Genomic DNA, 22,773 nt, shown 5'->3' on the forward strand with positions numbered 1-22,773 from the left:
TCTGCTGAGTGTAATCTACTTTGAAAATTAATCAACCATGAGGTACTGTTCATCTGGAATGAAAGTTTCTGCACGTGAAACGTTGAGTTTCATGAGAAATGAATCCCTCTCAAAAAGCACCTTAAAAACAGGGGCCACAGCAGAAGCTTGGATGCAAACTTTTCCACTCTTTTTGAGAGTTTGTACCTCAACATAAATTGTGCAGCTGGCTTCAGCACTTCAGCAGTGGGGATGACACAAGCTCCAAGACTCAATCACCCCTAAACACACAGGCTATCTGCATTCAGGTGAAGAGCTAGTGCTAATGTCATGACTCCAGTTTCTTGGGTTTCAGTGTAAAGTGTAATTACGATAACTGCTTGAAATATTTAATTGAACCTAGAACTCAAAAGGGGCAGAAACCTCAACATGAAATAGCTCATACAAAATCTTACAACACTGAATAATTTAGTTAAACAAATATCTAGTTCATTCTCCTTAAAAACATGCATTTTAATAAGTATATATAGAATAAAAAGTGCTCGGAAAATTTCATTTACGATTCAACTATGCACATTGTCAGTTCTATTTGCTTGTTTTAATACAACCTCAGACCAGTTATACTCAGGGTGTAGCTGAAGAAATGCATCAATTTTCATATCATGTCCTGAGCTGGCTTTACATCTTCAACCCTAGTGAACTGTTGCAAAATACTAAGGCCAATCTTTATCCTGAACTCACATTCTCTTTGTTCTATTTAGAAACATAGATAGAATAAAGACATACCTAATTCTTTGCTTGCACAATGCACAGCATAACAATTCCCATTTACGATCAGGACCTGCTGGGTACTACCATGTTGTTATTTATAGCAATCTGTCTGTGACACTGTAAAAACTTACCTTCCTTTTATCATCAAGAGACACTGCTTCCAGCTCATAATCTTGTCGCCCATGAAACACAATGCTGAAACGCCTCCTTTCAGTATCTTCACAGGCTTTGACTTGTGAGAAAGGGAACTGTTTCTTAATAATTCCTTTTTCAATGTTAAAAATGGTCCTTGTGTTGAAATCAATCTGGAACAGAAAGTTCTTCATTACTTGACGCCATCACTGCTCTTCACTGGGAAGGAAAGAGCATCTCCAATATTCCCATGCAAGGGCATGTAGACAAAGGACCAGCTTAGAATATGTATCTATCTTGTCCATGAATAGAATTTAAAATAATGACATTACTTCATCAAGATACTGTATTATATTTGACTTAGTTTCAAAACAAAGGGATATTCATTGTAAGCGTGTTTCCCTATCTCTGTTTATGAATATGCATCAATTTATCACTCTGAAATATTATTCCATTTTAAATTCTCCTTGTCTTATACAACCCAGTGCAAAAACTTCCCATTCAGAAGTAGAGGTAGTACAAATTAATGGCATGACCATCTGAGCAGAGATTCAACTTATGCCTCAGTATTAATACAAAGCAGAGGTGGCTATTTCTACAACAGCCACTTCTGTGTCAAGAAAAGACAATGCTGTTGACAGATTACTTTCTGATTTAAATATTATTGTGTTTCAGTTTAGATCTTAGCTATCACAGATTTTTTTCCTGTATCTATAAAAATATATGTATACATATAGATGAGGGGAGCAGTGATAATCATAGAATCATAGAATAGTTATGGTTGGAAAGGACCTTAATATCATCCAGTTCCAACCCCCCTGCCATAGGCAGGGACACCTCACACTAAACCATGTCACCCACGGCTTTCTCCAGCCTGGCCTTGAATACGACGTGAATATGCTGTCTCACAACTACAGCAATTAAAAATTGTTTGCTTCAAAAGAAGATTATTATTCTTCCACTGGACAATCTATATTGGCAGTGTTAAAAACTGATATAGGCAGATTCCAGTATGTGTTCTATGTGTCAGTCCCCGCTGAGCAGAAACAGCTTTGTTGACATAATAGGATGAGAACATTATCTGACTGCCCAACTTCAGTGAATAGAGCCAACAGAGAAGACAAATTCAGAAGAGTCAGATCTCGCCTGGGCTAGATATTTACCTTTGGTCATAAATGATTCTTGGCACCTTTCATTCCTATAGTGCAGACAGTGCCAACCAAATGCTACGACCTTGGCCCTTCCCTCCATTCTGCTTATAGCAGGAAATCTCCAAAGCAGAACCATTGTCATTATTATCTCTGACTTTTGATGGCTTCTGGTAACTTAGAGAACTAGAATTAAACTACTTCAGATTTTTAGACCTATAACTTCCATATATAATATGGCTTTCTCCATTTTTCCATCAGCTTTATGTCTTAAAAAAATAATCTTTTCATTCCAAAAGCCACTGGATATTGAGAGAAATAAAGAGATTATGCTTTCTACAGTTAAGATGTAGCAAACAAAAAAAACCTCTAGCATGTATGACTTGCTCATTATCAAATTTTGTCCAAACTGCAGGAAAAAGTCAGTGAAATCCAGTTTCCTGGAAACAACATGAAACCTTTGTCACTGATTTTGTGGAACTGGGAAATCATTATCAGGTGTTATCAACAGAAGTTTGCTTTAATATCATACAAGTCAGTAAAGCCTTAGGGGTTTACAGTGTCAAAGAATACAGTAACCAGAGATGAAGTGCCAAATGAATCTTCTAAATATCCCCAGGAACATTTCTTTCTAAGGTTCTAGAGAGTGCAGCTGAAATGATGTCCTGTCAGATGGAGCAGATACTTAAGTATCATCAGCACACATCACTTGCGTGCAAATACACACATCGCCTGTGTGCATTTACTGCTGCCAGTGAGTAAGAGCAACTCCCAGGCAGAATCTACTATAATCAATCATCTTTGTGACTGTCCTGGGTTCAGCTGGTGCAGTGCTGTGGTTTTTACTTTAGCCCGAGAACAACGCTGATAACACCGATGTTTTTAGTTGCTGCTAAGTGATGTTTAAAACCTCCAATCAAGGACTGTTCAGTTTCATGCTCTGCCAGTGAGGAGGGGCACAAGAAGCCAGGAGGAAGCAGAGACAGGACACCTGACCCAAACTAGCCAAAGGGGTATTCCATACCACAGCATGTCATGCCCAGCATAAAAACTGGGGGAAGTCACCTGGAAGGCCCAGATCACTGCTCAGGTTGGGCTGGGTATTGTTCGGCTGGTGGTGAGCGGTTGCATTCTCTCCACTTGTTATTTCCTTTATCATTATTATTATTGGTGGTAGCAGTAGTGGTTTTGTGTTATACCTTAGTTACTGGAGTGTTCTTATCTCAACCCGTAGGATTTACACCCTTTCAATTCTCTTCCCCATCTGTCTTGGAGAGGCAGGAGAAAGAAGGAGGGGAGGGAGCGAGCAGCTGCATGGTTCTGAGTTACCAGCTGGGCTTAAACCACGACAGTGGCCAATCATGAGGTTTAGAGGTGAAGCAATCTCTTAGCTCATAGAGTCTATTCTATACCCTTCCAAGGGTCTCAGTAGAGGGAGTTTCAGATACTAACCCAGAATGCTTTCAGCATAAAAGATAGAAGGTTTTTTAGTATCTTCCACCTCTCTGATAGGTAGCTGAACTACAAGGTATTTTTATGCTGTCTCATAACATTTACTGAGCAGCCCAAACACACTCTAGCTTTTATATATTGCTTCAAAAGTGAGAACTTTTAAAGTTTTACCTGCAAAATTCGTTTCTGCCACCGATAATGTTTGTATTTGTAGATGATGAAGTTAAATTGGGAGCCGGTTAGCAAATCCGGTGAATCCTGAAAAACAGAAATCAGCAATATGTCCAACACTGCTCTAATTTTTGTCCACTCAAATCCAATCGTATTCGTAGCTTAAATCTCCCTTCGCGAACAGTATTCAAACAGCACTGGAGGCTTTGCAGAGGAACTCCACATGGAGATACATGGAAGCATCCTTCTGACTTGATTTTCACAAATATAAAGCATCCACAAGTCCTACTGAATTAATGAAGGGATCACAGATTGGGATGGAAGATGAAAGGGAAAGCAGGAAGACAGAAAGGAGAAGAGAGAGTTCTAATAATTAGCTATCACAAAAACTTAACATGGCAGAAGTAGCAAAGAAACCCTCTCTTCTTACACCAAGAATGTATTTCCACATGGCCTTACACTGCTGAGTCTGTATTTTTGTGACTGCAGCCCTTCTACAAAACTTGTGCTGCTTTTCTATTAGTATTTATTTGTGCTTCTACTTCTTTCCAGCCAAGAAGTTAACCAGCAGTTCAGAAAGTTATTTTACAAATTCCAAAAAGCACCAGATTTATCTCGGAATCTCTCTCAGCTCCTGCGGTGCAAAAAGGAAAACCCAGATTGTGTCATTAGCACATGATAAGATTTCACTGTTTGCTGGACATGCTGCATAAAGAGGCTGGGTCAAAAATCCGAACAGAAGGGGAAATAGATAGTGAGAATTTCTTCAAAGAATTCACTTCTGGCACTTATGTGGTGATGATGGGCAGAGATTGCAATGACAGAGAGGCTGGGCAGGGATTAGGGAGAGTTCAAGGCTGATGTTCTAATACACACAATTAACGTTCTCCTCATTCTCAGAGCATTTTCACTCACCACTATCAGTTTCTACTTTTCTCAGGAAGGAATTTCCATACTTTCTATAAAATGGAAAAACGTCATCTTCTGATTGTCAGTGAAGAGATGACGGTTTTGTAAAAAAAAAAATAAAGATGACATTGCTTTGTCTCAACCTGATCCTGAAATTATCTCTGGACTAGAACTTCCAGTCCCATTGATCTATGCTCAGCAAAACTATGTTGTTGTAGGACTCAAACCCAATTTTAAGCCATATTTACACTTATTCCAACTTTTGTCTGATGGAAGGTCCGAGTCAACCATAGGCAATGTTAGAATTGAAGTCACACAGGCCAAGGCTTTGTACTTTGTAGCCTGCCATTTGTGTGGCCATGCATAATGCTGAGTTATCTGACCTCTTATGGTGACCAGTCATGCCCCAGGGATAGCCCAACAGTAGAAGACTCCTCAGAGATTAGGTCCACCATTTTCCTCTGGCTCTTCATGGTACCACCCCAAGGATTTCACCCTGAATGTATTGTTAAAGTACTTGATGCTACACTTGGAATAAACTCATGTAGACACATCTGATGTAAATTTAAACTACTTAATCAAGGTAATAACATCAATGTAGCTGCAGCATCTACATGGGATATCCATTACTTAGGTTACAGGTAGCATTAGCCATTAGTCCCTACCATAAACTGGAGTGTAGATGTTTTCCCAAGTTGGGAATACATCTTTGAAAGCAATACAGACATGCACCTCATATTCACCCAGGCTTTCCAGAACATGCTCATACATTTGAATATCTAGGAAAATAGATCAAAGGAGTGGCTTTACCTTTTCAGCATACACCTCTTTCTGTGCCAAATGCAAAGCGTCTTCAATGCTCACTTCTTTATTTTTCACCATGTTCATAATTTTGAGGATTTTTTCTTGGCTTAACTGGGGAAAAAAAAAGTCAATCAAATGTTTTTAGAGGGTTTTTTTCATGTGGCCATTCAGGACACAGAGCGCTTGTGACAGTTACAGCTGTGCTAACTGCCATACAATTACAATTTCATTCATATTTCATGTTCTAGCAGCAACCTGCCCAGCAAATATAATACCCCTTTGAAACCTGGTGAAAGCTCACAACATATCAAATATACAGGGGCTTTTACAATTGTAGAAGATGGGGTGGAAATATCTGCAGATGGGACCGACAGGAGGAAATATTTTTTTTAGTTAGAAAATCTGCTAAGAAGTGAAACCATCAATTTTGCATGCTTGCCTGTGTCTTGCCCTCAGTGTAAAGTACTGCACACAGGCAACATGAAAGCAAAATCAGGACCATTAGAAATTGCAGGGGTGAAGGGTGGGGGGCAGAGGAGGAACTTGATGTTGGTATCAGCAGATAAAGCTGTCACGTAAACTTACCTAAACATGATAGCAAGCCGGAATTACACACACACACACCCCTTCCCCCCCCCCCAAAAAAAAAGAAGGCTACACACCTTCTTTCAATAAGCTTACACACCACGTCTGTCACTTTGAAGTGACTCAGGTGGAGATTTCAACGCCAGACAGGAATCAAGCAAAGAAAAAAGACAAATGGTGTAACCATGGACCCGGAACTCCAGCCACTTACACTGTAGGTAAAGCTTTTTCACAGACTCTGTAGAAGGAACAAACAACCTCCCTTTGAGGCAGACCAAAGAGTTTCCTTGTGTGATATCCATCCTCAAGCAGAATTGGGAATTTGGAAGGAGTGCGTAGGTTTTACCACCAGAGCTCAGGAACTTGTGATTTTTTTATCCAGCAGCTTAGCCACAACATTCAATTAGCTGCAATATACAGTGCTTCCTACCCCCAACATTCAATTAGCTGCAATATACAGGGCCTCCTAACCCCCAGACAGCAGCTTCACCACCAGGGTATAAGTTACTGCTGGAAAAACTTTCTTTCAAATAATCCTTTTCAAACTCTTCCATGTGGACATCCAGGTAAAGAGCTCATCCCAGGAGAAAGGGGAAGGGGCAGCAGAGTTGTCTCAGAGAAGGGGTTCCCCTATGTCCCTGCTGCTGAGACTGCCAGGATACTGACATGTTCAGAGCAAAGTAGCTCAAAGCATCTCAGCACTGCAAGTAAATCTGACTTTGGCTGTCTCAGGGACAATGCAGTAAGACCCAGAGTGGCATAGTGAAAACAAGGTGAAGAGCTGAAACAGGTACCCCTAGAGAGCCAGGTCAGCTGCTTGGGAGGGGGAAGGTGGATAGAAATCAGTGCTCCTGGGAGGTGCCAGCTGTGCCTCTTGATACAACTGCTACCTCCATCAACAGCCACCGAGCTGCTTCCAGACCTGAGGCAGGCAGAGCAGGCAGCAGGTCAGGCCACCCCAGCAACCCTCATGTCCTGACAGCCACTTACTTTACCTACGCCTACAGCTTTCCATATATTTAGAGGCATCTCTGCTAAAAACCCCTCTCTGCTAAAAACCCCAGAAGCACAGCCCTGCAGCAGAACAAGATCCTCTCCACCCATCCAAGCACCACAGTCACCCGGAACAAGTCTCATGGGCAATGTAAAAATAACCAGTCACAGCACAGAAGTCACACAACAATAAACCTACAGGTTCTCTTTTTTTCAGAGCCACACTACACCAAACGTGTTTTAGCTTACCGACATCTCAACCAGATTCTGATCAACAGAAACACTGTGTGGTTTTACTGCCTGCAAATAAAACTGGGAGTAAAAGAAGAAGAAATATTTTGGTTTTAAAGCCTTGGAATTTTCAATGCTAATATAAAGGTAACTTATGGCATAGCTCCCAGCTGCAAATAGTAATGTCAACAGTGAGGAAAGAATGAAAGCAGTCTGATAATTCATTCATGCTCGCTGAGGCACAGACGGTTCCTACAATGACCTCCACATTCTGTATTTGAATTTTAAATGGCCATATATTTACACCACACGTACACTGTATACGACCAGATCTTAACAAGATAATTCCCCACTGAACAGGCTCTGGGTAAGCAAACAGAATATGGATAAATTTGAATTGAAAAATAGAGTTTCCTTAAGGCTCTTTTGCTCTAGAGCTTTAAAGCGCAGGTTCCTATTCAGACAGGAAGACTCTGGGTAGGAAGCCAGATAGTATTTTTTGCAACTGTTAGACCCTTTTGTATGCAGAAGGCTACCAATGAAAACATAAAGATAACATAGCCTCATGTCAAAGGCACAGCCTGATTAAGAGAAGTATTTATTTCCTTCTCTTCAGTATGCAATTCAGTGAAGAAGCTCAGTTCTCGTTTGAATTTCACGGTGTTGTCCAGCTGCACAATATATTGCGCACATTTCAGGGATGCTTCCTTACAGTGGCCAAGAAAACAAGAGTTTCAACACAAAAAATATGAGGCTTTGATTTTTTGTTTCTAAAATATAGGTAATTTGGGTCACCATCCCTGTTCTTGTGCAAGCAGGTTCCATATGCCTTGCAGTGCCCCAAGCACTGGGTACTTTAAGGTCTGTCTTTCCGGCCAAATATTCTATCTAGAACCAAGAAACTTTGCATCCACATCTCTGCCAAAACCAAGACAAGGGTTTTTTTTATTTGGTTTGGGATTGTTTTTGGTTTGGGATTGTTTTTGCTTTTTACCAAAAAAGTACATTTTTGGCTCTTCATTCTGCTTACCTTCATGAAAGCCTCCTTAAACTAGAGTGAAATTCTGCCCAAGACATTAAAACAACAGGGAACATTTCTTAATTTGCTTAATAATGGATGAAGAAAAATGCTTTTAAAAAAGAAGCAAATCATGCTGCATGTTGCAAACTCAGGAAGGTTAGTTAGCAAGTTACTGACAGTTAGTGCACTCCCCAGAGAGCACACAAAAGGCAGTGCTTGGTACAGGTTATTTTTATCAACACCCTGTTGTTTTAACATCTCTGTTAACTCTCACTGCACATCCTGTAAGCAGGAAGGAAACATTTCAAAAGACAAGAGAGGCAAAGAAAGGCACTTTTCAGCTTATGAGAACTGTCAAAATTATTTGTCAGAAGTCTATCTGGCTCGCTTCAGTTTCTGGCAGCCACGTGTTAGCATGGTATTTTTACTTGCTAACAAGACTTGAGTAACAGATCCTGACCTTTAGCACTTTGTATCTGTGGGGCTTTTTTCTCAGCACAGCACCATTTCTGTAATGCTCATTCTTGTGTTTGTTTTGGTTATATTTTCTTTTTCCTAAAAAGAAACAATTTTTGTCATATTATCCGCTGAAATGCCACTAGGTCAGATCACGTTATATTTCCTGATAAAATGTGACTGCTGCAGCACAACAGAATGTTTTTATACAAGGTTGGATAACAAAACCTAGAAAAAAATGAAATGCTTCTATTATGAAGCATGCACATTAAGGAAATACATGAGATTGTGTTAAAAATGCATTAATTTACCTGCCAGGTTAGAGAAGTTTAATACAGATTAAATTTTCATCACCCATCCAAAATTCAGTATAGCCACACAAGTGATTTGAAGCAAAAAAAAAAAACAATGCTCACAATTGAAGGAAGAGGGTGGGGCTCCAGGCATTCTCTGTATCTCCATTACTCTGAAGGGTGAGGCTTTTATCTTTTTGGCCTAGACATGTATAAAATGTGTTTAGTGGCAAGATATGAGATTTCTGCCTTATTCTTGGGCAGCTGCCAACACAGTATTTCACATGACCCCTTCCAGGGCGTCTGTTTACCGAGCACAGTCTCACATTAGGCTCTAAGAGGTATGGGGGGATTTGCATGTAGTTTTCATGCTGTGGAAATATTACTGTAAGGACTCCAGAAAGGTCTCCAGAGCTTCTGAGCATCAGCCAAGGAAGAAGGGTTAAAGCCACATCATATGAGTAATTTACAGCTGGCTGAGCAAAGCATGCAGAATGTGGGTAATGGTCAAGGATAAGACTGGCTGATGTCTTCCTGTGTCTTTTCTTTCTGACTTGCATCCTCTAGCATACACTGGTTCGCTTTCCTCAGTTGACCACAGGATTGCTCTGACTCCTATGCAGTCAGTGGGGATACCTGGGCTTCTCTAGGTGGTAATTCACCGCATGCAAGACCTGTCTCATTGTCTGACAACTCTTTCTCTCCATTACCTACAGAGGAATCTGAGCTACATGGCTTTTGCTCAGCTTATTCTTATTCCTTGGAACATCCTACCTGAATCATAATAATATGACAGCAAGCTAATGCAAAAAGACTCCTGGAATGTACACTCATGGAGAGATAGAGCAAGAAATCCTGCTGTCAGTCAGCTAAACATATGATCTCAATTATTACAAATACTGGCATGATTCAGTGAAGCATTATTTCAGGTTTAGTTTGGTGAAGATCATAGTAATACGCACCGAGCTCTATCATTTCCTGTGACAACAAAACCAAGCCATGCAGAAATCCTGCTCCCTGTACAAATGAGGAGAAATTTTTATTCAAGTCTAGTCAGGCTTTTCACTGTTAAGCATTCCTTACGCTTGTCCTTATTAAACATTAACCATGTTAAACATGCTCTTCTGCTTGCTGCAAGGAGTAAGAGACAAACCAGCTCTTGACTGCCACAGGACCCAGAAAGGAAAGGTGGACCAAGAAGGCTTCTTCCTCATCCTCTGCACTCCACAACAGCATCTTCCTTTTAGCACTGTTAGGATCAATATGGCAAAGGGGCTCATCCAGGAGGGAAGAACCAAGTAGTGACTTTATTTTGCTTTATAGAGATCTCATGAATTTCTGGACATAAATCTGACTGAATGTTAGTGTTGTCCACATGAAAAGAAATACGCTATTTTTACATGGCTGACACTTTTTATCCAGCATAGGTCATATTTTCATTCATTTTGGAATCCAGTTTTTTGAATACAGCTTTTAAGAAGAGAAGATTTTGTTTTCTACCCACAGCAGCAAGATAAAGTGACTTTGAGCTAAAGCCTTCTGGGGATTTTCTGCTGACTCAGTGCCTTCCAGCTACCGTGCACAACACTTTCTGCAAAGCAACTACAGTATAGAAGCTTAAAATTAAGTGCCAGCATACAATACAGATTGACCTGTGATGAAATTTCAAGTAGCAACTTCCTATTCCAAGCTGTGCTTTTAAAGAAAACTCTTTTTTCTTTCCTTTTTAGTCAAAGCCACTGGCTTTGTTCACTATAGAGAGTTGCATTCCTTTGCAATATTATGCCAAGCTGCGCTCTGCCTGCATGCTGACCATGTCATTCAAGTGATTTTAAAGACAGCAGACGTAGTCTGGGTTACAGTAAAGTTTAGAGTCTGGTGTTATCCACTTTCATCTCCTAATATAGTCACTTTTACCAGGTTTGAACTTGGCCCAAAGTGTACTGAGTGCACTCATATGTTTACAGGGGAGTAGCTGTCTTCTATGATTGGGGCAGCTGAAAAGCCTTCACTTGTAATTTACATTAAATATCAGTAGAGATGATTGATGTAATATTTTTATGTGGTAATGCCCTCTTTTGTAGCCAGTCATAGAGATAGACCAATTTGACTATTTGTCAAACGGAGCTGCTATTCATCAAATAAATTATCCATCTGTAATAATGTTTTGCATTATTTGCTCAGGGCTCTATCTGGCTGAATAGTATCTGTCAACATTTATTCAAAGAAAAAGATATTCATCAAATGGTAGCTTGATTTCCTTGAAAACACTGGAAATTCTGCCACTTTCAATAGCAGCAAGAGGAGCCCAAACATATTTTATTGCAGTTTATTTTTTCCTGGTACTTAATTATTATAGCCCTTTATACAACAACAAAAATATCTCAAAGAGCTAGTCTCAAAAATATTTAGGAACCTAAGGTATAGACTGGTACCTAGTGGCATGTGTATACTACAGCAGTACAGTACAAATTAGTCTACCTGCTAGTCCAGTTTTGAAAACATCCCCAAATTGAGAAGCCTTAATGCCTAAACATTTCTTAAAGTTCCTTCTGAAAAGTAATTTAAATTTTAAATTTAAAAGATTTTAGCAAACCTTGTTCAGCCTATGAGAGTTTATTTCCAATGCAGAGATGCTCCCTGAAAACCCCTCCTTTTAGGAGGCCATGTGCTGTTTTATCAGAACTGACAGTGCCTGGTTGGGTATTACACAGCCTCAGCATTACCGTTGCAATGAAGTACTGAAGAGCAAGACCTATAGAGCAACATTCTGCAGCAAGCCTCACCTCATAAGAAAAAAATACCATGATGCTTTCCAAATCCTATCATAGGTCCTGTTTCAGCCAGGCTTGTACTAAGGGTATGGGCAATCTACGACAGTAAAGGAGATGCCCGTGGCTGTGCAGAGCCATGCCTACAGTGCTTCAGTTCTTCAGTACTGATAGAGTCAAATATGATCAGCAGATTAATGGTCATTCTTATTTCCTCTCCACACCCATTTGGTGTCAATTGTCTATTGAGTTTATTAATACTGACAAGTAAAGCTAAGGTGGCTGTTTCCAAGAGGTAATCTTGGAGTATAAAGACACAGTTGTATACTTCTACATCTTCAAATAAAAATTCACAGCAGTCTCTGAACAGTATTTTTATGAGTTTTCCACTCACATTTCCTTTATATCTCAGTCCAGTTGCTTGCAAATGAGAATTTTGTCTATCTAAAAGCTTGATGTATTGCTAAAATTCATGGATTCTGTGATTTTACTGCTTTGTTTACTTCATATTAAGCAGGTGCAATACTAAATTAAGTAACCTTAACATGGTATTTGAAATACCTGCTAGTGATTTCCTTCAAATACCTACCAAAATATATTTGCAGATAGTATTCAAAACAGAAATTAGGAATGCAGAATTCTTAGGCATGTGCAGAGGCAGATCTAAGTGTACTCACCGTACAGCAAGCAGTGAAACCTTTCAATTTCTCCTATAGATTACAATGATTGAAATGTCAACGGCCCCATTGATGCTAGAAGTACACCTGATCAGAATGCTACAGTGAATGGAAGGGAAAACATCTACAGAAAGCTTTACATTACACTTGGTATTACAAAAGCTGGAGGCAGGCACCTTGATAAAAATGCAGGAGTTCCCCGTGTGAACTGGCTTCCAGCTTGTACTAATGATTTGTGCAATGAGTGACCAACATGTTCAATTTTTCTGTGTCATGTTTAAGCCATTAGTAAATCAATTTTACACCCTCCCCCACCATCACAAAAATTTGGTTTCCTCTAAACTTTGGCCTTCACAAAAACAAGTTTTTCAAATGTGAATAAAGTGAATCCTTTTTAATGAAAAAAAAAATAAAGATTTTATATGGTAAGAGGCTGGCTTGCTGAACACTGGTGCCATTTGAAATCAATTAAGCGAGTGCAATCTGGATTACCTAAATAGAGGCAGTTTACCTTTGAAGTAGCTACTATGGGATGATTTTCAAAAGCATTCAAGGACAGTTTTACACTAGGCACATTGAGTACTACAGTAAAATGCCCATTGATTTCAGTGCCTCGCCACCACAGAAATATGCAGTAGGTGTCCTGAATTTTTCATTTCATATTCATGGACATATTTCATATGTGTCCATGATTTTTCACTTCAGAACAATACTTCAGTGTGAACTCACCTAGTAAGTTCATGGTGTACTGAGATTTAACTTACATGCTATACTACAAAGTGGACTAAAATAGAATAAAGAAGGGGTTCATACAGAAGTATTTCAGTTTGTAACTAAGTGTTCTATGCCTTTAGTTACAGTAATTAAAGTAATTCACAGTGATAAGAACTATTGGGGATTATCGTCTTTGCTTGTTAATGTGATAGTCCAATTAATTTTGCGAAGGAACAAAGATTACCAGACTATTTAACAGTGACATCTAATTATTTTGGAGAAAATCATGCATCTTTCTGTTCACAGGCTTACAATCGCATTTTGCACCCTGACATCTTGGAAAAGACACAGATCAAACAAGAATTGGGCTGCTAAAATTATTAACTGCTGAACAAGATTCGTTTCATTACACTTGATGTTTATTAGATCATATTAGATAACACCTGCTATGGAATATGTATGAAGCACAATATAGAGAACACAGCACTGATTTCATGCACATCTAACTGAGAATCCAGGGTGTCCACGAATTTTGCATCTTTTAGCTGGAACGTTTAATGAAAAAACACTTCATTTTTTCTAATCAAAACAGTCTGAGAGTTAAAGGAAGAACCCCAGCAAGCATTCACCTGCTAATGTATTGTTTCCGACCTAACTTTTCCCCAGGATTCTGGTTTGTTAATAAATCATCCTAGCAAAACACGTAGGTAAAAAGGGGCTTTTTTTCCTTGCCACCCTCCTCCTATGCTCTGACAGATTCAGTAGAATATGATCCTTGTCTTTATAAATGTTCTTAATCCTTCCCTACAGAAGTACCCTACATTTTCCAAACAAGGTTAACTTCCTCAGGACCAGTTAGTTGGACACCTGTTTATGCTGGTTTAAGTCCTTTGTTATGCTCAGGAAATAATTTCCCTTCAGAAAGCTGCTTGGAAACATTCATTGTGCTCCCAGTTTCAGGAACTTGAACAATATTGAGAATGAAACAAGATAGAATGAGCTCCAAATGGCCCAGTAGCAGAAAATTTAACTAAGGGATTTCCCCTTTGTATGGGTGGCAAGGAAGACATACCTCAGGGTGGACATCATCCCTGTCCCACAGGCATTTCTTCTGTTTAATGGGCTAAGTTTTGTTCCCTGCTAAGTAACAAACATATGAAAACTCAGTGCAACCTCCTTGGGTCTTTCAATCTTGTGTTACACAAGAAACACATTCCCAGGCTTTGAGGCACTGTTAGATGGAACAAGGAAAGGTGAGCTCTGATTCCCACACAGAACTGTTTCCATACCGAGGCTTTCGTCTACCTACAAGTGATTCTGCAGTGTGGTACAGCATATTTCCTCCAGCAGTTTTGCAGAACCCACAATCACCCAGGTTCCAAACACCAGCAGGACCAAGGAAGTTGAACTGCCAAGTCCTCTGTGCTATCTGACATTTGATGTTAGCTGTAAGGAGCTGATTGTTCTGAATGCACATCTGTGCTGAACTGACCACCCAAAGCTTAAAGTCAAGCCATTAGAAGCCCCAGAGACAGCAGCAGAACGTCAGATTTCTGATTTATAGTCTAACAACAATAACCCATTCCAGAAACTACAAGAGCTGCTTCTGAGGCTGGGCACATGTTCATGAACACAGATAACAAAAGATACGGAACTGTTTGGCCTTATTTAAATGGAATCGATCCCTTGGTAAATACACAGTGAAAAAGGTACTTTGGGAAAGACCAGGAAAAAAAAGGGAGGGGATAAGGGGGAAATCAATCACCTAAGAGAAGTGTCCTTTAACAGAAAGTCCAGTGAAAATTGTAGGGGAAAGCCATGGGGATAAAGTACTTTAAAGTCATTGGTTAAAGTAAAGCAGGGTGGAAAAGCAAAAGGTCTGACAATCATTCCACCTTGCACCATGATTTTATCAGCTCTCAGAAGACTTAGATTAAAGCCTCAGGAAGACAGAGTCAAGTTTCCAAAGGAGTTCACAGAAAGTTTAACACACACATTTTTCTCAGGTGCAGTTTTAGCTTTGCAAGTATTTTGGAGATCATACAACCTGAGCTTTGTGCATACACTTTATTGCAGGCCTTGGGGAGTGAAAGTAAGGGAAAAATGGCACCATCTGGCTGGTTTCCCGTTTTCTGATTCTCATCCATGTAAGCCCTTTCTGGTAGCAAACATTTGGTTATTTCCACATCTGTGCTGCCCTAACCACCTCAGCAGTACCTGAAGTAAGAAATAAGAGCAATGATTCACAAGCTGCAGGCCTGTGCGTCATTGCCAAGCAATAAAAACACGAGCTGCAGACAGCAGAGAAGGGAAAAATACTTCCAGACTGGATCTGTACCTTTTTCAACACCACTGTCATCAACAGCTTCTCCAAATAGACCCCAGAACCTCAGCATGCTGTTATACTGAATAGGGCCAGATGGGACATGCAATTTTATTACACTTCAGGTTCTATTACTTCAGGTGAAGCAATTAATGTCTGCCAAGCTAAATGACTCACTCTTTGATCACCTGTTCCGTTGCCCTCCACAAAAATCTTCAAAGGCCAAGGAGGTTGATGTTGTACGGAGGTAACCAAAGGCAGCAATTTGCCCTGTGCCCTTTTTCCTCTATGACAAACCAAAGAGTAGTAAAAAGGTTCTACCCTGGTTTATGCAATTGCTCTGGGTTCATCTAGAGCCTTCCTTAGCAAATCCTTTCAGTGAACATATTGTACTTGGTGAAATAGGGGGATCATGAAAACAGGGCTGGATTATCCCCATGCTTTGCTAGCCAAGTCACTCTCGGTAGCTGCCCAGGACTAACTCAGACCACTCCATCAACTGTTCTCAGCTTACACGTAATACAGCATTCTTTCTCCTAATTGCTCTCTACTCCAGGTCACACACCAGGGCACCTCTGCCAATACATGCTATCGGCTGTGCTAGTTACAGGCAAGTTTTACACTGCTTAATTCTCCAGATAACAGACTTCCAAACGCACAAGTATTGAAACAAGCAGAATGCTACAACAGCTATATATCTGGCAGGCACTCTCAGGCAAACTCAATAGTGCTGCAAGCTGATATATATTAATGTCTGGCATATCAATCACTTCAAATTCCAGTATGATTGTCAAAAGACTACATTTGCCTATAATATAAACCACTTTTTTTCCCCTCCAATTACTTTATGGAAATTTTTAGCACAGATAACATGTAGTATTAATAAATCCTCTCTAGCAATAGAAAGACTGATTTTCTCTCTTTGTTCATTTCTTTGCACCAGGAAAACCTCACACATTGCAACTTTCTCAAGAGTAAAGCACAAAAATATTGTTTCATACACATCTGCTAACACTTTCTGATTTATTAGACCAGTCTGAGCTCATATCACATAATTACATTAAACAATCTACTGCAAATTCCCTGCCAATAAAATACAGTCATTTTCAGTTTCTGATGTGCTCTTTAGTTACCCACAAATAGGACTTCCACACAAGCAGCAAGTTTCTGCTTTTACCTGTGAAAAAGTGTCTTGTGTTCTTGAATTATCCATGTCTGTGAAAACCGTTTGTTTCATCAGTATCCCATAGGGTTCAAAACTCCAGTTAATTCATGAATCACACCTGCTTTTCCACAGCACAGTTCTCGTTCTTTCTCTCTGCTTCTCTCTCTCTTATGAAATCTTGCAGCCAATGGCTTTTATTAAGTGTTACTTCCTTTTATGCTGAGAACTGAAAGAAACGATAATGATGCTTTGTTTCCTTATGGCAGCTCTGCCAAAAGACTCAAAGCAAAAAAAGTAGAAGTTGGTTGTTTGCTTTTCCAGAGCTGATATTTATGTTCTAGTGACCTCCTAAAACCACCGAGCCATGAATCTGAGATTATGATTGATTACTGTATATTGGATCTATCCAAACACGCAACACATCAGTTACCAACACGAATTTCCTACTAAATGCAACAAAGTTTGCCTGAGGAATTACAAATACAATGCAAAATTTTCACAGCAATATTTTCATGCACAGAAGCAATCTTTAACATAACACCTCAACCTCCAGCAAGAATATGTGCATATTCGATGAAAGCACAAAAGCACCTGCAGGTTCACATACAAGATTCCTGTAAAGACTAACAATAAACTCTGTTTTTGCTATCTGTGTTGGAGGAGAGAGTCTAGTGATTAGAAGAGGGAATTAACAGCAAGGCATTCCTGAAATCTAACCCTGTTCAGAAGCTACAGAGAAAACATGCCTCAGTTTCCCCACCTGTACATGGGGGCTTCTATTATGACAGAAAAGTATATCAAAATTGTTTTGGAGATTAAAAGTCCTTAATAAACATTTCTGGAAGGTGGACTCTTCATAGCTTGAAATTTCTTTTCTTTCAAATAGAGGCAAAGGAGAAAAATCAAAAGTTGCTATATAGCTCTTGCAAAGTAAGTATTTTTAAACATGGCATTAGTTAAAAGATTTTGAAGAGGGGTCTCCTTCCTCTACTAGCTGGGTTCCTTAGCGATTTTTTACTATTGCTAAATATTAACAGAAATAGAACATTAATAGAATAGAACATTAATAGAATAGAATATTAATTGACTAGAATATTAATTGACTAGAATATTAATTGACTAGAAACAGAGCACACAGAGAGGAAGCTGGGAAGCTCAGTGATGAAGTGGTGCCAATAGACCACTCTGGGAGCAAAGGCAGGGCTCCCTGGCTCAGCCCATATATCAACGTGTATAAATGCCACCTGCTCTTTTAGCTGACAGTTACGGACCTTTTGCCGAGGAGCTCAGCCAAAAGACAGTGCTGCAAAAGCAAGAGGCAAATGCAGGCAGCCCCAACTCAAGCTGGAAGTCAGAGACAAGCTGTGGAGACTGACACCGTGCAGAGCTGGCCAGCCCATTCCTTCACCTTGCAGGCAGGTCCTCCACAATGCCAGAAACAGATCTGAAACTTGTGCCTGAAAGCAGGCTCTGACAGCCACACAGCATCCATCAGCTACACAGTCAAGAGCCTTTCAGCCCACACTTGCTAGATGTTTGGGTAGATGGACCCAAAAGAGACCATATTTAGCAAATGTGTGGGAAGGAAAGAATCAGGACTGAATTCTCCTGTGGTTACTTAAGACAGTACAAATAGAAAGGAAGGTCAATATATGCTAGTATAAACAGTTTTAAATCACTTGAACTGATTAAAAGTAAGTCTTATTCTTTGAAAGAATGTTAGCTTAACTAAGGCAGATAAATGTAACAGGGCCTAAGCCTAGATCTTCTAAAGAAATATTTAATAGAAGACTGTCCATCTTTCAGTGCTCTCAATTCTCAATTCTGACTATGTCCAGCATGACAGGATGGAACTTTTTCAACTGGAAAAAGAAATCATGGGAAATAGGTCTCTTTGACAGCTATGTTAAATGGTTTGGTTAAAATAGAATAGCAACTAATTCATTCGGAATCAAATTTCTAGTATTGGCCTATTCCCCCTATAAGTCCTCAGCCCTGAAGAGACTATGGTTATCTCTTTGAATTAAAGAATCCCAAGGAATTTCTTTTAATAATGTGATTATGAGCCACAGAACATTTTATAATAAGCAAGTGACAGGTTTCTTTTATAAAGGTTCTGCAGAGATATTAGATGGTCTTTTCCCCTCCACCACCTGCCTGACAGCATGTCCTGCAAGGTTACAAAGCCTGTGAGAAAGCAGTTAATCAGAACAGAGCTCAATTGCTACTTCTAGAGCAAACATTTTCAGTTAATCTGAAGTCGTTAATTACCCCTTCCCTTAATAAAGGCTCTGGTGTAATTTTCTTTGTTTTCTTCTCAGTTAATCGATTCAAACATACGTCAGATTCATGCAGTGCAGCAAACACATGGGAAATTCAGTGCTTAAATAAACTACTCTCCAATGAAAATGAAAAGAATGGGGAAGACAAGAACACTTTGTGCGCTGTCCAATGCATAAGGTAAATGTGTCATACTAGCAATGCATATTCCACTTCAGAACAACTCTGACAATAGGGAAACTGTTGCCCTGTGCCTGAAGTGTTCAAGGTCAGGCTGAATGGGGCTTGGAACAACCTGGTTTGGTGGAAGGTGACACTGCCTGTGGCAGGGGATTGGAACTGAATGAGCTTTAAAGTCCCTTCAAACCCAAACCATTCTATGGTGGAAAAAGCCAGTGTCACAGATGACTTTGTAACCACTTTTCCCTCTTCCTTAGTACTTGCACTAGGTGTTTGCTGCCAAGCAGAGTGGACTTCTGCCTCAAGACGCACATTGTTCTGCCTTGCCACAACCTCTCCAAAAGTCCTGCTGCCCATGGTCCCCAAGTCTGGTCCCACTCCCACCCACCAGTGCACATCTGCCATACTTCCCTTATATTTTTTTAGGCTAAGGAGACAAGTCAGGTGTCTCAGATATACTAACAGAGATTCTGAACAGCTTTTTCCAAACTTCCTTCACTTCCATATGCAACCACAAGGTGTAAGCCTCCTTCTCAGCCTCCTGATTGCATTATCTCATCCTCTTGCTCACCAGATCCCTCACAGCCTTGGCATGACTTCACATGCCAGGAATCAGAGATTTCCCTACCTGCTCTTCAAAACGCTAAACCCCTAGGGCTTTCCAGGAGGATATTGCGGATAATCCTGTGTGAACTAATGATTTTGTGCCTTTTGTGAAAGTTAAAAACAAACAAATGCTATGACAAGTGTGCTTTCAATCAACCTCAAATACTTTTTTAATAGCCAGAAGTCAAAAAATGTTTGTATCCCTTCTCATTTCATTAAAGAATGTTCTTAAATATTTTCGTACCCAAGAAAAAGACTTCCTGAAATAAGTCATTTCAGGCTAAAAACTGGGTGTTTGACTGAAATTATTCTTTAAAACAAACAAACAGAAGCATTAACTTCATGGAAACATTTTCTCCTCTCATTCAAGCACAAACGTTTAAACTTTTCAGCAGAGCTGGAATGTTCTTGCCAAATATTTTAGAGGTGAAAAACAAAGAAACTTGTTTCACCTCAAAATTACAGCTTAAACCTGCTTTATAAATGTTTTTTTTTCTTTTTTTTCTGTGCAACAGTGTTGAAGAAAAGAGGAAGCCAGAGCTCCTAATGACACCATTGTGTAATGTGGGGTTTTGACCTAGTGCGATAGTGAGCATACCATGGGTGTTAATCAGCAGAAAGTGATGTGGGGAGACATGCTGAAGGTAAATCAAGAAAAAGGAATTGAGGGGAAAAAAGATGAGTAATTGAAGAGAGAACAGTTCATTTTTCAAATGGAAACAGGAAGAAAAGGCTGAAAGGACCAAAAGGGATAAAGTATCTCCTCTAAAGGAAACACACTGCAATTGTGTCATGTCTTAGAATAGGTTAATAGGTACATCAAGGAAGTAACTGAGATACAGGATAAAAAACACTCTGACATTAAGGGCTGGTATGATAAAAGGGCTTACACATCTTGCTCAGTGACCAAATGAGAGACTGCGCCTGGATCTGTAAAACTGAAAGAGAAAACAGGTACCTTTTGCACAGCCCAAATGAAAAGAGACAGAATGTTGAGAGTCAGCCCTATGTACAGAGGAGGCCAGCAGTAAAATAACCAACCTGGAAGATGCTGTGCTTCTGCTTTCCATTAAATTGACATTCTTTGGAGGCAGCGGTGCCTATAAGCAGAGCTGGGAATCACTGAAGAGCCAGGGCATAAAGGAGGAGTAGTCAGCCTGGTCCTTTTCACACCTGAAAGTGATAATTGTCTTACATGCACCTTTATTTTTAAAGAGACAGAGAACATTAGGGGCTCTATTGCAGGGATTGTTTAGATTTTGAGGATGAACAGAGCCCCCTCAGCGTGAATTCATTAAAGAAATTTGGCTCGATGGAGAAACCAAGAAGTACCAAAATAGAAACCCTTAGCAATTTAAAAGAGAACATTATTAAATCACATACATCACCTAAATATCACCTCTGCTTTCTAACATAAACCAAAATCCAGTATTTTAAAACAAAGGAGATCTCTGGGGCTTAAATGGACACCCTCCATTTCACATGATGGATTGTGTGACTGTGCCAACAAGTTCTGAATGAAACTGGAAAAACAACCAAACATGTTAGAAGGAAACCCTGTTTCAGGGGGTTCTGCCTTTTCTATTTCCCCAGTGAATATCTAGCACAGAAATTGATGGTATTGCAAATTTTGGCTATTTTTATTTTACCTAATTTCGATCCTGGTTTTAAGCAAGAAAAACACTGATGTACAACAGATGATGCTACAATGAAGTGGAACATCACCTGTGCGTTAAATGCAAGGGAAAACAAAGTAAAAGGATGGGAAGGTGTGACTAAAAGATGAATAATTTAAAATTAAAATTTAGGACAATCGATTGAGCCTGTGAAACTAAATTCAGGTCGAGAGTGACATCTAGTGATGCGCAGTACTCGGTCCTGGCCCTCACACAAATACCACCAGGTTTTGCTATGTTCTCACCCATAAATCCTTCTGACAGTACACAGCTTCATACATCTTAGGTTACACCTCTGTAAATTAATTCCTAAGCCTGTAAGCAGAAATAAGAAATTTCTACATAAAAAATTTATGCTCAACTATTCCTGTTGAACTGAGACTCTTATACCCAGAACCTGGTCCAGCCTGTCCTGGCGGCATCAAGGGAGAGGGCACTCCAGATCTGAGACAGCTGGAATGTATACATTTCATTTTGGTTTTGTTATTCACTTTAGAGCTGTGATTTTGAAATAGAACCCAAGGGAGGGAGGGAGGAGGAAAGGAGAGCTGAGAGGGATGAGGTGGCTTGGACAGGACTGTCAGCATGGCAGTATGTCCAACCAAGAGGGACACCTGAATTTCCCAGGACCATCAATGTGCAAGGAGGCATCAGAGTTGGACATCGGAAGCTCATCCCAGCCACTCTGGCTGGACACATGACAAAATTAAACATTTTCCATCTGGTTCACCAGAAATACCCTAAAAGAAATATTTTCCTGTGGAATGGGGGAGGGGGGGATGTTAATTTTTTTTTTTCAGGCAATTTGAGTTAATTTTGTAATTAACTCAATGTGCACAGTTTGAATGAATGGTGGGAGAATTGAGAAAAGGGAAAAAAACCTCAGTAGGAACTAGAAGATTGGATATAAGGAGGAAGTTCTTTACTGTGAGGGTGGTGAGGCACTGGAATGGGTTGCCCAGGGAAGCTGTGAATGCTCCATCCCTGGCGGTGCTCAAGCCCAGGTTGGACAGAGCCTTGGGTGACATGGTTTAGTGTGAGGTGTCTCTGCCCATGGCAGGGGGGTTGGAACTTGATGATCTTAAGGTCCTTTACAACCCTAACTATTCTATAATACATCTACCCATTAAAATGAAGGAGATGCACAGCACCCAACTGATGGAGAGGTCAGGCTTTGGCTTCTTTCATAAAAGCAAATGTCCTTCTTTCATTGTTCAATTCTTTCTACGATACATTGTACAAAGCATAGTGACAATTTGATATATAAATAAAGCAAATCAGTAATTAGTCACAGAGCTATTAGTTCTTCCTTTGTGAATTGGCAATGCACAAACTACTTAGTTGCTGAATTTTGAATAGCAAAATGTTTCCAGCAGTTTTCTGCCTTTGATAGTGTTTCATTGTCACCATCAAGAAAGGAAAAGGAAAACCCACAG

The 22,773-nt window shown here is 39.9% G+C and overlaps 1 protein-coding gene across 3 annotated transcripts in view; it reads right to left on the reverse strand.

The window, feature by feature from the left end:
• LOC130597609 (formin-H-like) overlaps positions 1–20,782 on the reverse strand; it is a 45,830-nt gene extending 25,048 nt beyond the window's left edge. For 2 of the 3 annotated variants that reach the window (XM_057406311.1, XM_057406308.1), the window contains exons 1-5: positions 20,703–20,782; positions 16,608–16,863; positions 5,373–5,477; positions 3,654–3,740; positions 882–1,055 (exon numbers count right to left, since the gene is read on the reverse strand). In XM_057406311.1, the coding sequence (XP_057262294.1) occupies positions 882–1,055; positions 3,654–3,740; positions 5,373–5,477; positions 16,608–16,667 (426 nt within the window). In that variant the 5' untranslated portion in view covers positions 16,668–16,863; positions 20,703–20,782. The remainder of the gene's footprint in view (positions 1–881; positions 1,056–3,653; positions 3,741–5,372; positions 5,478–16,607; positions 16,864–20,702) is intronic. The other variant, XM_057406310.1, reaches the window with a different exon arrangement.
• Positions 20,783–22,773: the final 1,991 nt, after the last annotated feature.

Source organism: Pezoporus wallicus, unplaced genomic scaffold (genome assembly GCF_028554395.1).
Source record: "Pezoporus wallicus isolate ANWC-B61680 ecotype Strahan unplaced genomic scaffold, APGP_CSIRO_Pwel_v1 contig_6783, whole genome shotgun sequence".
In the NCBI taxonomy this organism is placed as follows: domain Eukaryota; kingdom Metazoa; phylum Chordata; class Aves; order Psittaciformes; family Psittacidae; genus Pezoporus; species Pezoporus wallicus.